Below are 15,201 nucleotides of genomic sequence, written 5' to 3'. Positions count from 1 at the left end.
GTATTATGAAAAATCAAATGAAATAGCATATCTCTGACAATAACACTAAATGAAATTTAAGGGCTTCTATGCTTTACCACGGGATTTTCAGGTTTTCTCAATGACCACTAGGTGATTTATAGCCTCGTATTTATCTTCAAAGTACAGGTATGGGACCCGTTATCCTGAATTCTTGGGACCCAGATAAGGGGATCTTTCTGTAATTTGGATCTCCATGCCTTAAGTCTATAAAAAAAACACTTTGGTTACAACACATCAAGTTGTAAGTGTGCATCCTTTTTTGTCCCGTAGTTGAGTGCTTTCTGGATAACAGGTTTCCAGATAACAGTGTTACTAAGACATGCCTCCCAACTGCCCCGTTTTCATGGGACAGTCCAGATTTTGACAGCTCAACCCGCAGTAAAAATTGTTACTGAAATTTCCAGACTTTCTCTTTGATCTCCTGCACTGAACGGCCAGAAAAAGATACACATTTTTTAACTTAATTGGCTTTTGGCAGAGCCCAAAATAGTGGCAGGTGCACTTGGATACATTTGTAACAATTAAAGATAAGCAAAGAAGCAATAGTAACAATTTAAGATAACCAGATCTCTTGGGAAAACTGTGGCTTGTAGCTTAAAGGGTAATTCATCTTTATTAGCAAAACTATAACATAAAAATCACAAAAATGTGTTCAAACTTTCATAACTTGCCAAATTTTGTAAAATGAACAGGGTGATTTGCTGATTTGTCCCTCTTTTTATTTCCAAAATATTGGGCCATATGCTAAGAGACTCACTGGGATCTCTTATACCTTTTTAACTTTCTGTCTGGTGGGCTATGCAATACCTAGTGCAATAAAAATGCATTTAACCTCAAACTGTTTCGCACTATCATGTGTAGTGAAATGTATTTGTCCTCTATGACTTTAGCAATAAAATCACTTTTGGAATTACAAATTAAAAACAAGTAAGCATTAAAACAAAATATATAATTAAGGCAGAGATACGCGGTCAGATTTGGGGAGATTAGTCGCCCAGTGGGATGGTGTGAGGCAACTTCGGACACTTCGGAAAATGAATCCCTCCGAGTCCCATCCCGCCGCTGATTTACATTCTAGCCAGTGGCAAGGCAGGGGAAGGCAGTTCAGGGAGATTAGCCGCCCGAAGAAGAGGAGATTTGTCGGCGGACGACTAAGGGCAGAGACATACGATCAGATTCGGGAGATTAAACTGTAGCCTCTTTTTATCTGACTTAAACAAGACAGTTTATACATTTTGCACTGAAGGCAAATAGCTCTCAATTTACTGTTCAAATAAGGGGTCTGTCAAGCAGAACGCAGCAATGAGTTTGCCTGGCAGGGTTTATGGAGCTGTTTACATTATTCAGCTGACCTGGCAGCAGTCACAAGATAAACCACAGGACATGTGCTTAACAGGCTCACATGAATGCAACTCGTACAGTCATTACATCAGATGCAGGTCAAGTCAGGAACTGCGTCTACGGACTTATGGAAACTTTACACTCATGTCAGCAGGGACTGACATGAATGATGAACAACCTATGCAAAAATACGCAGGCCTACATAAAGCATAATAACATTATTGGGGGAAAATATATAATAGATATAGCCCTAGTGCGCATAGAACAGAAGTTCTTATTAATAAGTGCACATATTTAATAGTCCTTAACATGCAATTCATAAAAAGCAGATATGTGCAATGTCTAACAATGCGACTGAACCGATAATGTTAATCATCGGAAGCTTAATTACTGGCATTCTGCACACTCTGTGATTGGGATAATGTTGCAGTAAAGGATGATTGGGCAGGGAGGCGCTGCTGATAAAAGAAGGTAGGAGAGAGATTGGGACAACTAATTGTCAGAGCTGACCCATTTCATGCCCTGAATGTTAATGAGCCGTGCTTGACGTCAATGCTGAGCTAGCTGTCCATCAGCAAGGGGAGCCGGCTATCAGGGGGAGCTGCAAAAAGAAAACACTCACTTTCACCTTGATTCACTTACAGCTGAATGGATGCAGTGATGGAAAAAGCAACACAAAGCATTGTCTGTGATGTTGGATTTGCAATGCTCTGGAGGCATCTATGGCACCAAAGGGATTAAGTGTTCTAAAATAACTTCTAGGCTTCTGATACGATTTATTTTTTCTGAGAAAAAAAAAAAAGTTTTTCTAAAATATTAACTTTAATTGGTCTATATTTTATGCTTCAATGGAAACTATTTGCCATGGAGGGGTGGCACTAAATGCGAAAACATACACTTTCAAGGCATTAGGGCAACAGCCCACCAAGAGATTAATCGCCAACGATAAATATCTGTATCTGCGGGCAACGAATCTCCTGTAAAAGCTTTCCCACCAGCAATCATGTGAATCGCTGGTGGTAAAACCCATGTGTTGCTTCAGTCTGCCAGAATAAGTTGAAGTTTCTTTCGAGGCAAATTCAAGCCTGTGATGTCAGTGGAAAGTGGCCATTGAAGAACGGGCATCACCTTAAAGAAGAAGCGATAACTGTCGTGCTGACTGCTTGTCTTCAAAAGAGATTCAAATATAGTCACAACAAAAGCTCCAAAATATTGACACCATTATAAGCCAATAATTCAAAATATTAAAAATAATTTCCTTTTTCTCTTCAATAATAAAACAGTATAGTGTACTACTTGATCCCAACTGAGATAAAATGGATCCTAACTGGAGACAAAAAAATTCCTACTGGATATAAGTAATATTTAAATGATTTTTTTTTTAGTAGACAAGGTATTGGCATCCAAATTAATGAAAGACCGCTTATATGGAATACCTTAGGTTCCATGCATTCTGGATAACATATCCCATACCTGTATATATAAAATCATGGCTTCAGAATAATTGGCAGTCGTTATTTTATTGCTACTATCAGGCATTCCAAGAAGTTAATTCTGCTTTATAAAAAAATGTAAACACTGGTTTTTAAAGGAGAAGGAAAGCTACAGAGGCATTTTATTGCCAATAGATTAGCTGCAATAGTACAAGCTAGAATGCTATATTTATTCTGTAGAATGTTTTACCATACCTGAGTAAAAAGCTCTAGAAACTCTCTGTTTAGGATAGGAGCTGCAGTATTAACATGGTGTGACATCACTTCCTGCCTGAGTCTCTCCCTGCTCTGGGCTCAGATTACAGCAGAGAAGGGAGGGGGGGGGAGAGGAGCAAACTGAGCATGCTCTTGCCCAGGGCAATGAGGTTTAAGCTGAAGGCAGGAAGTCTGATACAGAAGCCCATGTGTACACAATAGAAGGAAAGAAATGCAGTGTTTCTTTTGACAGGGGACTCAGAGCAACACTACTTTGGGGTTTTACTGGTGTATTTAGATGGACCTTTCTGATTAGGCTTACTTAGTTTTAACCTTTCCTTCTCCTTTAAATTCAGGTAAATTGTGCAGTAAGATCGTTCCATTGCTAATCAAAAGTAAATATAGGAAATATATGTGCGTGCCTGCGTGCAAGCTTGATTCATGCCATATTTTTACTAAAGTTCATTTGCACCATCTTGTGAACAGCACAGACGTCTAAAAACTGAATGCCTTTGCAATGATCTTGCAAACACATGATACTCAATGTAACGAGAATTTGATTACAATTTATCACTAAGCATATTGGAAGACTCTTAATGACCTTAACAAATCAAAGGACAATTCTTATTTTCTATCTGGCACAGTTACTGGCATTGGTTAAATACAATCAGCTCATGCTTTATTTATTATGTTTTGAGTTGCAAGGATGGTAGGGCTTATTTATTAATGGTGCAGAGCATCCACGAGGTCACACATTATGTTAATGCCTGAAATAGTGCTCAAAAATGAACCTGCACATCAACAAAGTTCTGCACTTTTTCCAAAGATGTACCTGGTCTGGGTCTTTTATACTAAACTGAACCTGGCACACTTTAATGCCTGACAGCCTATCACCCACTTAATAAGCTGGCCATCAGCTGCATTCTAGGAAAAGATGTCATATTTGTGAACTATATGCACAGGTATTAACTATGCTGTTTTGGTTGCTTTAATTAATTAATTAATTAATTAATTAAATTCATTTTTATGCTGTAGCTTTTATTTCAAAATTACATTGTTGACACTGCAAATAAATCACTTCATTCCTAACCAAACAAATGTATTTTTTTTAGTTGTAATATTGCTGTGTAGGCAGCCATCTCAGGTCATTTTGCCTGGTCATGTGCTTTCAGAAAGAGCCAGTGCTGCACTATGGCACTACTTTCTGACAGGCTTTTGTTTCTCCTACTCAATGTAACTGAAGGAGTCGCAGTGGGACATGGATTTTTACTATTGAGTGCTGTTCTTAGATCTGCCAGGGAGCTGATACCTGGTTACTGTATCTTCCCATGCTCTGCTAATGGGCTGCTGAGGATGAGGGAAGCGAGGGTTGATATCATGCCAACTTGCAGTGCAGCAGTAAAGAGTGACTGAAGTTTATCAGAGCACAAGTCACATGACTGGGGGCACTTGGAAACTGTCAATATATCTAGCCCCATGTCAGATTTCAAAATTAAACATAAAAAAAATGTGTTTGCTCTTTTAAAAATGGATTTCAGTGTGCTGGAGCAGCACTATTAACGTTTTCCCATGACAGTATCCCTTTCAATATCCCACAATGTATCTTTGTGGTAATTCATTCACTCATTAGTGCCCAACTTTAGTCCCCCCACATTCCCTAACAAAATTGTAATCTCTGAAACGTGGGTATCTGTAATCTAGAGCCCTCCCATATTACTTCCTCCGGCTCCTTGAGTTTGCAAAAGACAGATAGACAAAAGGCAGCTATGACACGTACAAGTGCCAGAATGATATACAACACTTTGTATCAGGGGTATACAACATTTTGTATACCCCTAAAAAATAGTTTCCTATATATTCTTTGAACTATGGCTGAATTGGTTTATACATAGAGTTTTGCTGTATCTGTAAATTTGCTATGCGCTAAGGGGGGCCTGGAAAATGTTACACCTCCAAGAGAGGCTTGAACTGAAAGAGTCAGAACAACTGCTGTATAAAATGACTAAATAAAGAACCATTATTATGATCCAAAATTGTTCTCTAGGTTTATTACTTAAGCAATAGTTTTCTTGTTGTTTGTAATTTGACTATTCTCTTCTCCTAAACGTAATTGCATTACTAACTCTAACAACCGATTGTGTGTTAATGTTTTGTAAATTATATGTACTTGTGTCATAAAATGTTCCAAAACATTTCAATAAAACTATACAAGTCTGTGTGAGAGGTTGCAATTTACCAGCAATTTTAATGTTCATGTGGTTGTCCAGCAGCAGATTTTCAGCTTTTAAATCTCTGTGCACTATATTTCGGCTGTGGCAGTACTCGACCGCGGAGAGGATCTGCCAGAATTTCCGCCTAGCCTCAGGCTCGTTGAGACGCCCATGATTCGCCAAGTAATCTGTGGAGAAGAGACAGATTTATTTGTATTGGTGTGAAAACCATGCAGTGTCATACATGCAAGATGTAGATGCAGACGTAACCCTCAAATAGAAAAACAAAAAAACGATGTTTCTAAGAAAACAAAATCTTAATATATTATTTAGTCACAACAGACAAATACCATGACTAAAGCTCAAAAAAAAGCTCTGGAACGATATTAGAATTCAAACGTAATACCTAAGGAAATGTAGGTAGTATCTAGAAAAACCCATGATGATTGGCTTCATTAAGCAACTACTTGTGGTGGAAAAAAAAAATATATACTTTGTATGTTGTTAACATAAAGTAAAATCACAATTGGACTTTATTTGCTTATTTCAGTTTATTGCCTCAGCTGCTGAGCACACAAGGTTGGTTTAGAAGAAGTCAGTCTCTCTCTCTCTCTCTCTCTCTCAGCAGGTAGCTGTATAATCTACAGCTTTTAGCAAGTACAATTGTTTTGTTTTTTTTTTAAGAAAAAACAGTTAGATTCAGTGTTATAGGATACCCTTCCCCCAAGTAGGTTGGCAGAGTTGCTGAAAGATAAACGGCTGTATTTTACATATATTTTTTTAAGATAGCAAATTCAATCAAGTGCACAACCTGAGGAACAAATACTACTTGAAATATATGTGTAGGTGGTCTTAAATCAAATAATGGTTTCTAAGACCAATAATCAGCAAACCTTATGATACATGTCATAACATTATGGCAGGAAACAATTGCAAATATCAAAAAGGACATGGAAAAGAGACAATATAAAGAGGAAAAATAACAAAATGCATGTTTTAGTGGGACTGGGACAAAGTGCTGCTTTCAACAGCATATTTAATTACAATACTTTTTAAACAGAGAAAGACCTATTGGAGAATAGTGCCCTTCAAACCTCCTCTGAACTATTCCTAATGACCTGGGTGAATGATACAGGCAACTACGTCAGTTTAGAAATAATCTGTGCTTAATGCCCGAGTATGACTTGGTGTCATTGTTAGCCCATAGCAGTACTGTCCAGAATTTTCCATGAAGAGGCCAATTATTTAACACTGCACATGTTGTGCAGCTAGGATTATATAAAAAAACATGGTGTTATTTGAAGAAGGTGACTGACCACATGGGTAGGATGGTTCCACTGAACTGTATGAAATCCCTGTGGTTGTAGATGGACAGCCATTCCCTGCAGCACATATGCCTACCCTAGAAGCTATGGCTGCTTATTTAAAGCTTTAGCGTCTGTATAACCATGGTGCTAAATTATGTTTGTTTTTGTAAGTGCCAGTGTCCATATCAACATATCTACCACAGAAAAGATTTATGTACCTCTGTGCGTCTATAACAATTGTCCATACACTTAGTTTGTGTGCAAGTACTCCATATAATTGGTTTTTGGTTAGAGGTATCAATGGTGAATATGTGGATTAGGAGTCTTTTTTGGGCAGGGTGGGGATGGGGGATTGTATCTGGTAAATTAATATTGTATACAAACCTACAGTCCCTTTACTGTATTTTAAGGGGATGCAGATCACTTTTTCAAACACACTAGGTTTACTACGTTCGCTTACTTAAAAGTCCACTAAATAATTTTCCATGTAAGTTTTTAAGAATTATTTAAAAACAGCCTTTAAGGGAAAGTACCCACAGACCCCTTTTCAGGCACAAAGTTAAATGGTCAGCTTAGACTGTACAATGATGGATTCATCGTACAGATTCTGTTCACTAGAAAAATACCATAGTCCTAATAGATAAGCTCCTTTGCATCAGTAGAGGCAGACATGTAGAGTTTCTGGCCAAGGACATATAGGGAGAATCTTGGGTCTTGTGTTGTGAGCCTGGGTCTTTGAAAAAATAAACAATATAGCAGGGCACTCCTTAAAACACCATGTCTTAAGATGGAATCCAAGTTCCTAACGGACTCTGCTAGCAATCAGTGAATTTCTGTAACACTTATAGGGTAAATCTGTATTAATTACCAGACCTTTACATCTGTTGCTGTTGATCTGTTGAGCTGTGAGTGTTTGTACTAATCAGTGTATCTGTCCTGTATGCCTGACATGTCCTTATACTCTGCTTTTATTTTATTTTCCATAAACGCACCAAGCTGCAGACGCCCATGTTTCCTCCCCTAAATTAGGATATGTTTATAAAAGATGATGTGGCAATTTTCTGTCAGCGAGGCAGTGTCTTGCACTATAACGTTGTTGTATCTTCTGGACATTTCTTTAGCCACAACAAGGTGTATTTTAAAAGCCACAAGTTCCCACAGGTCCCCAGACCTTACATTATATTGGGATATCCTAAACTGATCTGTTGCTAGAACTCTTTTGCATTGCAAAGCAAAGTTCTCCTTGTCTCCCTTCCACCAAAAGGTTTAGAACAGTGACCTTTTAGCTAGGATGGCTCTCACGTTACACTTCAACTGGGAGGTGATAAATGATGCTTTGTTAGCAGCCCTATGAACAGAATATTTACAAAGTGCTGCGGATGACGCAGGCAGGCTCTTGGCATCTGTTTGTGATACTTATTCTTCGTCCAGCAGGGGAATTTAGCAATAGGAGGAGGTGGGACTGTGAACCTTTTAAGTCATAGAAGAGATTAAATTCTGAAGCTGAAAAATAAAAACTATATATAGTAAAAACAGGTTAGAAATATATACGTTCTATAAATGAACACTTGTGTAAATGTATGTACACACACATTATAAATACACGTTACATATACAAATAATGTATGTGTGTACTTTTTCTACTTATACAAATATATAGTATGTGTTGGCATGATAGGTCCCACCTAAAAAACTGCATGGAAAATTGCCCTCGAAGCACTTACTCTGCTTGGGAACCTGCATGACACATTGGGTTAATAAACAAGTAGGATTGCTGACAAGCAAAATTAGCATATGCTATGTCATTTGGGACTTTTTCCAGAGGGTAGAAATTACATGTGAATTCTGTGATGCAAAGTTTTGAATGTATAATTTAGTATTGGAAACGTATACTGAACTGCATTCACTACAACATTTTCCAAATGCTATGGTTGGAGTTTTCCCATTAGTGAACACTAGTGTCTGGCTACACCTCAAGCATTGTTCGAGGTTCCTTACTAAACCATTAAAGCCATGCCAATTTCTGCCTTCTTGTGGGCAATTATAAACCTTGAGAACGTAGGTTGCGACGGTCGAGGTTTAGACGAGACTGAAAGATGTGTCATTAATATTTCTTCACAGAACACAGAACTCTAGGAAAAAGTGGGAAAAATCCTATACCATATAGGACTCTTAATTCACTTTGACTGACTCCATATAGATATGAAGTGAATAAAGTGAATAAAGTACCCCCTATTGTAAAATATAAAGATATTACAAGTCACTGAGGAGTTACATGACCATATAAAGGCACCAGAAACCCGAGTGCTTTTATAGAGGTCATGGAACTCCAAGGTTACGTCTAAATATGCTACTTTATCATAATACAGTTTTAGTGAGTCATATGACAGAAATTACATCACTACTCACCGTTTATAACTGATGACATCACTAGTCACCGTTTATAAGGATATCATTTACAGGATATACATGGCTTTTGAGTATCATAAACATATACATACATAGTTAAATATATCAAATGTGCCATCATGGCATTCTTTAAGGACACCTAACAAACTAGTTGCAGGAAAAATATTTATACAACCAAAACAAGCGGTTGCACATTCAAAAACAAAGTATTCCTAATGAAAGAAAATGCAGTTTTACTTCAAAAGTAAATTTTCACTACAGTATACCTGAAAATGAATTATATATTTTTAATGATTAAAAATTTTAATGAGAATTTTTTTTCCCCACAATATCACCATTTTACTAAAAAGAAAATATGACTAACAGATAATTAACTTTGCACTGGCGAACATGCTTTACATTGCCAAACAGTCACCTCCTTTCTCACAAGGTGAGAATTTTCTCCGAGAATTTCAGCCAGCAAAAATTTTAGCACATTTCGCAAATAATAGCACATATTTTTTAAGTAAATATGCAATGCCATTGTGAAAATAAGCCAGACAATTGATCCTTGGCGGATTTAGATGGAAAAAAATGAGCTTTCATTCAATTTGATACAAATGTATCACAAATCTTGCTTTGTCTTGAGCTTATTTGCACTATAGTACAGGAATTGGGGTGTATTTTCTGGGGTACTCCATATAAAGCTACTAAATTCATTTAGGGTGATGACACACAAGGTGTTTTCTTTGGCAGCATATTTCCACATGACATTTCTAGGAGAAATGTGCAGTATAGAAATGCCTGTGTCAATACAGTCAGGTTCTTCCGGATGAAATCAATGGGTATCGCCAGATTTGCTTCTCTGAAAGTGCAGTTAGAGGAAAACACCCTGCGTGTGCTATAGCCTTTTTACATGAAAAAACGTAAAAAAAAAAAAAATTATATACAAGCAATTTCTTTTTTTTAATTACAGAGATTAAACATTTCTAACAAAATAACTACAGTGAAACCTCAATTTTACATCCCATAATTTTAAGTTCTCTCTTTTACATTGTTATTTTTTGATCCCACCTATACTGTATATTATGCATAATACATTTCCCTGATTTTTACACCATTTTTTTTTTTGATCCCCTGAAAAACGTAAAACTGAGGTTTGACTGGATTTGTTTAAAGGGGTGGTTCACCTTTAAGTTAACTTTTAGTATGTTATAGAATGGCTAACTCTATGCAAAAATGTAAATATTTGCCTTCTTCTGATTTTTTTTCCTGCTTTCAAATGGGGTTCACTGACCCCATCAAAAAACAAATGCTCTATAAGGCTACAAAAGTATTGTTATAGCTACTTTTTATTTATTTTTTTAGTACTCATCTTTCTATTGATCCTACAATTCAATCAATCCTTATTGGAGATAAAACAATCCTATTGGTTTTGTTTAATATTTATATGATTATATATATAATTTCAAATATTAAAATATCTTTTTTTAAATAACAAAACCATAAACTGACCTATCATTTGTGTGGTGGAATGCAGATATGTAATGCTAGACCCACGTTTTAGTGTGAAAGGAAAACAAAAGACAGGAATGTTACCGAAAACCCAGGCGTATAAAACGGTAACGGACCTAATCTTTCTGTGACACTTATTCATAAACATTCCTCACTCAGTCTCTTATGTCACATCAATTAACATTTTACAATGGCATTCATCTCTATACTTTAAGAAACTGCATCCATCCTTTTGTGGATGCAGCTGAAATATTTAAATGCTGGATATACTAAAATGTATTCATCCAGATTTATTTCAAGTTAAACACAAAATACTGTTTTTCAGAGGATGTGACACAGTTCCATCTGAAACTCTGAAGGTTGTTTGCAGCAGATTTATTTCTGTTTGGTACCATTCTTCCCAGAAAACAAAAGGTAATAGATTGAACAGTTCTAGTCCACCACTCAAAAAGGTGGGTGCCGCTCTCTGCTCCTTTGCACACGCACCCTCATTTGTACATGGAGTGGGGCGCAACGTGGCCGGCTGGGTTGCCTGGGGCGCCTAGTCGGCATTGCCTGGAACTGGAGGCTGTCTTCATAGACAGGCATGTGCATGGATGGAAACAACCACTCCTCAAGAATGTCACGAGTGCAGCAGTTTTTTGGGTCTTTGTAATGCCAGTACTACATTTTGGCAGTGACTTGGCAAACTACATAACCAGGACAATATAAGGATAAAGGTTTAAGCCCATGGTTAAAACTAACACACACGGCAATCTTTCCCTGCAAGAGATTATGGTTGATTATATATACATCTCATGTCACAACATAATCTTTAGAATCTTTATCTTGTGGCGCAGACTGCAAGCTGCAGCACTAGGTGGGTCCCCAAGGTTAATACACCCTCTTCTAATTGGTAGCCATCGGTAGCCATGGTAACCACATCACTGCATTTTGACTCATCTATTGTATGTCCAGTAATTTGCAGCTTATTCCATTTTCCTGGAAAGTTTCCAAAGCCCGGAGCCGTTCCCAGTGTACTGGAAAACATCTTGTTGCATAATCACATCAGCCTCCATATTATATAAAAAGACAAAGAGGGGGAAAAGGAGGATACTGATCAGTAGAGAAGAACAGCAGGATTAGGAGTGGCAAACAGGATTTAACCAGCAAGGTATTTGACATAGGAGAACAACAAAACTTGCAAATTGTTTGCCGTTATCAATGTTATGCAGCTCAACCATTTGCTTACGTGGGCAGAAATATTTGATTGGATTAGAGGGAAAATTGACCTTAAATGTATGAAATTATGTTGACATTCTCAATGTTTGCCACTGCCCTTCATTTTGTATTCTGCTTCTATCCAGTCTGGAATTAAAGCTTAGGCAGAGGGCCTGAAGAAAAAATAAAGCTAAATTTGTAGCATTACAAATAATATGCATTCACATTTTGACTAATTAATAAAAATATAATCTCTAAGCAATGTATTGATATATATTAATACTTATATGTCTAACAGTTTTAAAGTTCTACACTATAAAAATAACTTTTATGTTGAAAGCAGTATGTCTGAATTTATTTCAAGAGACAGAACTACCGTAATAGTGCAAAAAGAAAAGACAGATAATGAGTATGCGAATTCCAGCACATAAAAAAATTAGATGACCTTCCATTTGAAAATGTCTCTGCGTGTTTGCACTTTAAAGTTAAGGGGGGGGGGGGGGCTCTATTCTGTTATTTCCAATTATTTTTGGAAGTGGTGGGAAAGGCAAGGAACAGCTTAGCACATAGTCAAACCAAAAGAAAATGTGGTTAGTGTGGCATACTGCCCCTTTAATTGCTCATCACTGTATGGGACACTATTGTCCTACCCTGAACTTTAAGAAGCCAAGCACCATTATGTCTAGAAGATGATTTTGATTAACATCTGTTGAAGAAACTGGAAAGCATAGCCTGGTCATATTCTGCTGCAGAACAAAAATATTTATATAGCAACATAAACTGGTCAGGGCTAGATATATTTGTATGTGTTACTGATTGTATAATAAATCAACCCCCTCACCCAATTATTAGAAAATGAAAACATAAATAGCACTTTTTACATATTAATAGTAGTCTCCACTTTAAATCTTCATAAAAAACAACCAAATAAAAAGCAAAAGGCAATACTGTTGAGATGACAGTTTCCTGCTGGCTACTGCAGCCTGTTGACCCTCAAACCGCAGTCAAGATAACTCCGCATAAAACCCATTATATGCAGTCAGAACAGGCAGTTATAAGGAAAATGCTTTAAACCCATTAGAAAAAAACTGATTTTTTTTAATGAGGCTGAGGACAATGTAAATATCTGTGCATTACAGTGCTATCTTTCTATCAGCTCTCAGCCAAGGAAACAATTCCCACGTTTTTTAATCTAAAATTCCTTCCAGAAACTCCTTTCCAGCATCTCTCTTTTTCTATCAACACTAAGAGCTGAACTCTGAGCTGAGAATTCCATTGCAAAGAAGAAGAAAAAAAATCTCCCCTCTAACTGTTCTTCCTCTAAATACACGAGGAAGCACCGAGGGACTAAAACGAGACTTTCAATTTGTTACAGGAAGTGCCGAGTAAAACCAAGCCCTTAGAATGATCAGTGAAGTAACCTCTAGCTGTTATGGTGATAAAACCACATTATGCTTAGTGATATGCAGATCAAATAGACCAGAGCCCTATGAGTATATTGTAATATCTGCACGTCCAGTCTCCAGTTGCTTTTACATAACATTATATTCTTCAGCATGTTGTTTTTGTTTTTTTTCCGATGCCATACAAGAGCAATTTAATCAAGCATTTGTAATTTCCTGCAGTTTTGCTAGGACAGGTCACTTGCCTTATCAAGAAACGGTATTGTTTATTTTTATTATTTCTTTATTAATAATATCAATTATAATAGCAACAACAAAAATAACAAGAATACTCCTGCTTAAAGAACACATCTGCTAGTGTTTAACTGGTTAAACCCAAATTTTGGTCTATAGTCTGTCTGTTACTGTAATGGAATCAGCCTGAGATTTTGGCCACAAAAAATGCAGTTATTGTTACTTCATTCTGTTGAAAAGAATCACATTGTGATGTATTTCAATGGACAACATCAATTCCTCAAGCCACTGTTTGAGGCCAGGGGCAAACTACTGTATGTTGTCTCCAATGGCATGTCTAACTGGCATGTCTAACATGCAATATACTCTGTTTTGCACGAAAAACAAAAGTATGCATTTTCACACCAAAAATTGTGTGTGTGGACAGGATGATGCCATGTTTGTCAGCTCATTTGTACATATGGGGTGGAAGTAAAAAGTTGGTTCAGCTGGTGTATTTACACCAATGTAGTAAGCTCACTCTGTGCCCCTCGCCTAAAAATCTAAATGGGAAGTACACAAAGTTTTGTGGGTAATAATGAGTTTAAAGTCAACAGCTGAAAATGTGCCGGTAGAATCTAACATAGCAAAACTTGTATACACCGGCTAATAAAATGCTCAAGAATTTAGCATTTGTCCCTTTGCTCATGGAAAAAGAGCATTCACAAAATATTGAGTTTAAGCAATCAAGCTCACAAGCAGCCAACTGCTTAACGGTCATATAGGCCTACTGTATATCCTAATCCCAAAGTGGGCTCTTCTGTCACAAGTTTCGAGCGTACAGTAGACAATTACAAATAGACATTTCCTCCTTAAGGGCCCATGCTCCAAAATGTAGACAAAACTGGCAGAATTCAAGCAAGTGGATACTACTACTGGGAAGATAGTTACATCAAGTTCAACTGTGGGCAGTGTGACAGACAAATGTTATGTGTCACATTTTGTTTTACATTGCAATATATTCAAGAGGAATTGAATCCATTTGATATCAGTTTTCATTGCTGTCCTACAGACAGCCCTACCAAAACTCAAGTCAACATGATTAATGGCTTCATTTTTAAGTACATTTGTATTAGCCTTATGCACTTGTAAAACGACTATTTGAAGCATGCATTGAAGACATATGATGTAAATTAGACTTGCAAATGAGTGAGTCATGAAGATTACCCAGACATATCCTCCTCACACAATTACAGATTCCCTGTTAAAGTGACAGAAGACAATATAGTGTCTCCATACTGTGCCACTATGTGTCCAGTAAGGTGAACTTCACATTTAATTTTCTTTATGTTAAAGTTGGGAGGGTCCAAAATAGAAATATGTAATTAAGTGTAAAATCCTTTTTTTGTAAAGACATCTCACTAAATAATAAGCTAAAACTATAGATATATTGTAATTCAAATGCCCTTTATAGAGATTATACATAATTCCCTGCCTCAGTGGAGTTACATTTCAGGATCCAATCACATACACAATGGCCAATTCATTTACCTGCATGTTTTTGAAGTGTGGGAGGAAACCCACACAGACTCAGGAGAACATCCAAGTTCAAACAACTAGTTATTTGGTCTGCCAGTTTTGTTTGGAAGTTGATGCTTGCAAGAGTTGGCTGGATCAAGCGGACAACCAACCATCTTTGTCATCATCATCATCGCATAATCTCAGGGATGTGCCAGGCAAGCCATGTGCACATTCAGAAAAAACAAAATTCAGTAAAACAGACAGAAGTTATACTAGCACTGCCATTTCCATCATCTCTTCTTGGATCTAATGTGACTAAATTTCTCTGCATTAGTGCATTCATTCTTCACTCAGCTTGTACTGGTTAAGGGCTTTCACCAGGAATGACATCAGC

General features: G+C 37.0%; 1 protein-coding gene across 1 annotated transcript in view; it reads right to left on the bottom strand.

Moving 5' to 3' along the window:
• Window positions 1–15,201, bottom strand: part of sik2.S (salt inducible kinase 2 S homeolog) — a 102,369-nt gene that overhangs the window by 41,797 nt on the left and 45,371 nt on the right. The window contains exon 4 of the mRNA XM_018227743.2: window positions 5,287–5,448. Within this exon, the coding sequence (XP_018083232.1) occupies window positions 5,287–5,448 (162 nt within the window). The remainder of the gene's footprint in view (window positions 1–5,286; window positions 5,449–15,201) is intronic.

Source organism: Xenopus laevis, chromosome 7S (assembly GCF_017654675.1).
Source record: "Xenopus laevis strain J_2021 chromosome 7S, Xenopus_laevis_v10.1, whole genome shotgun sequence".
NCBI classification, from domain to species: Eukaryota; Metazoa; Chordata; class Amphibia; order Anura; family Pipidae; genus Xenopus; species Xenopus laevis.
This window is presented reverse-complemented; position numbering and strand designations above follow the sequence as displayed.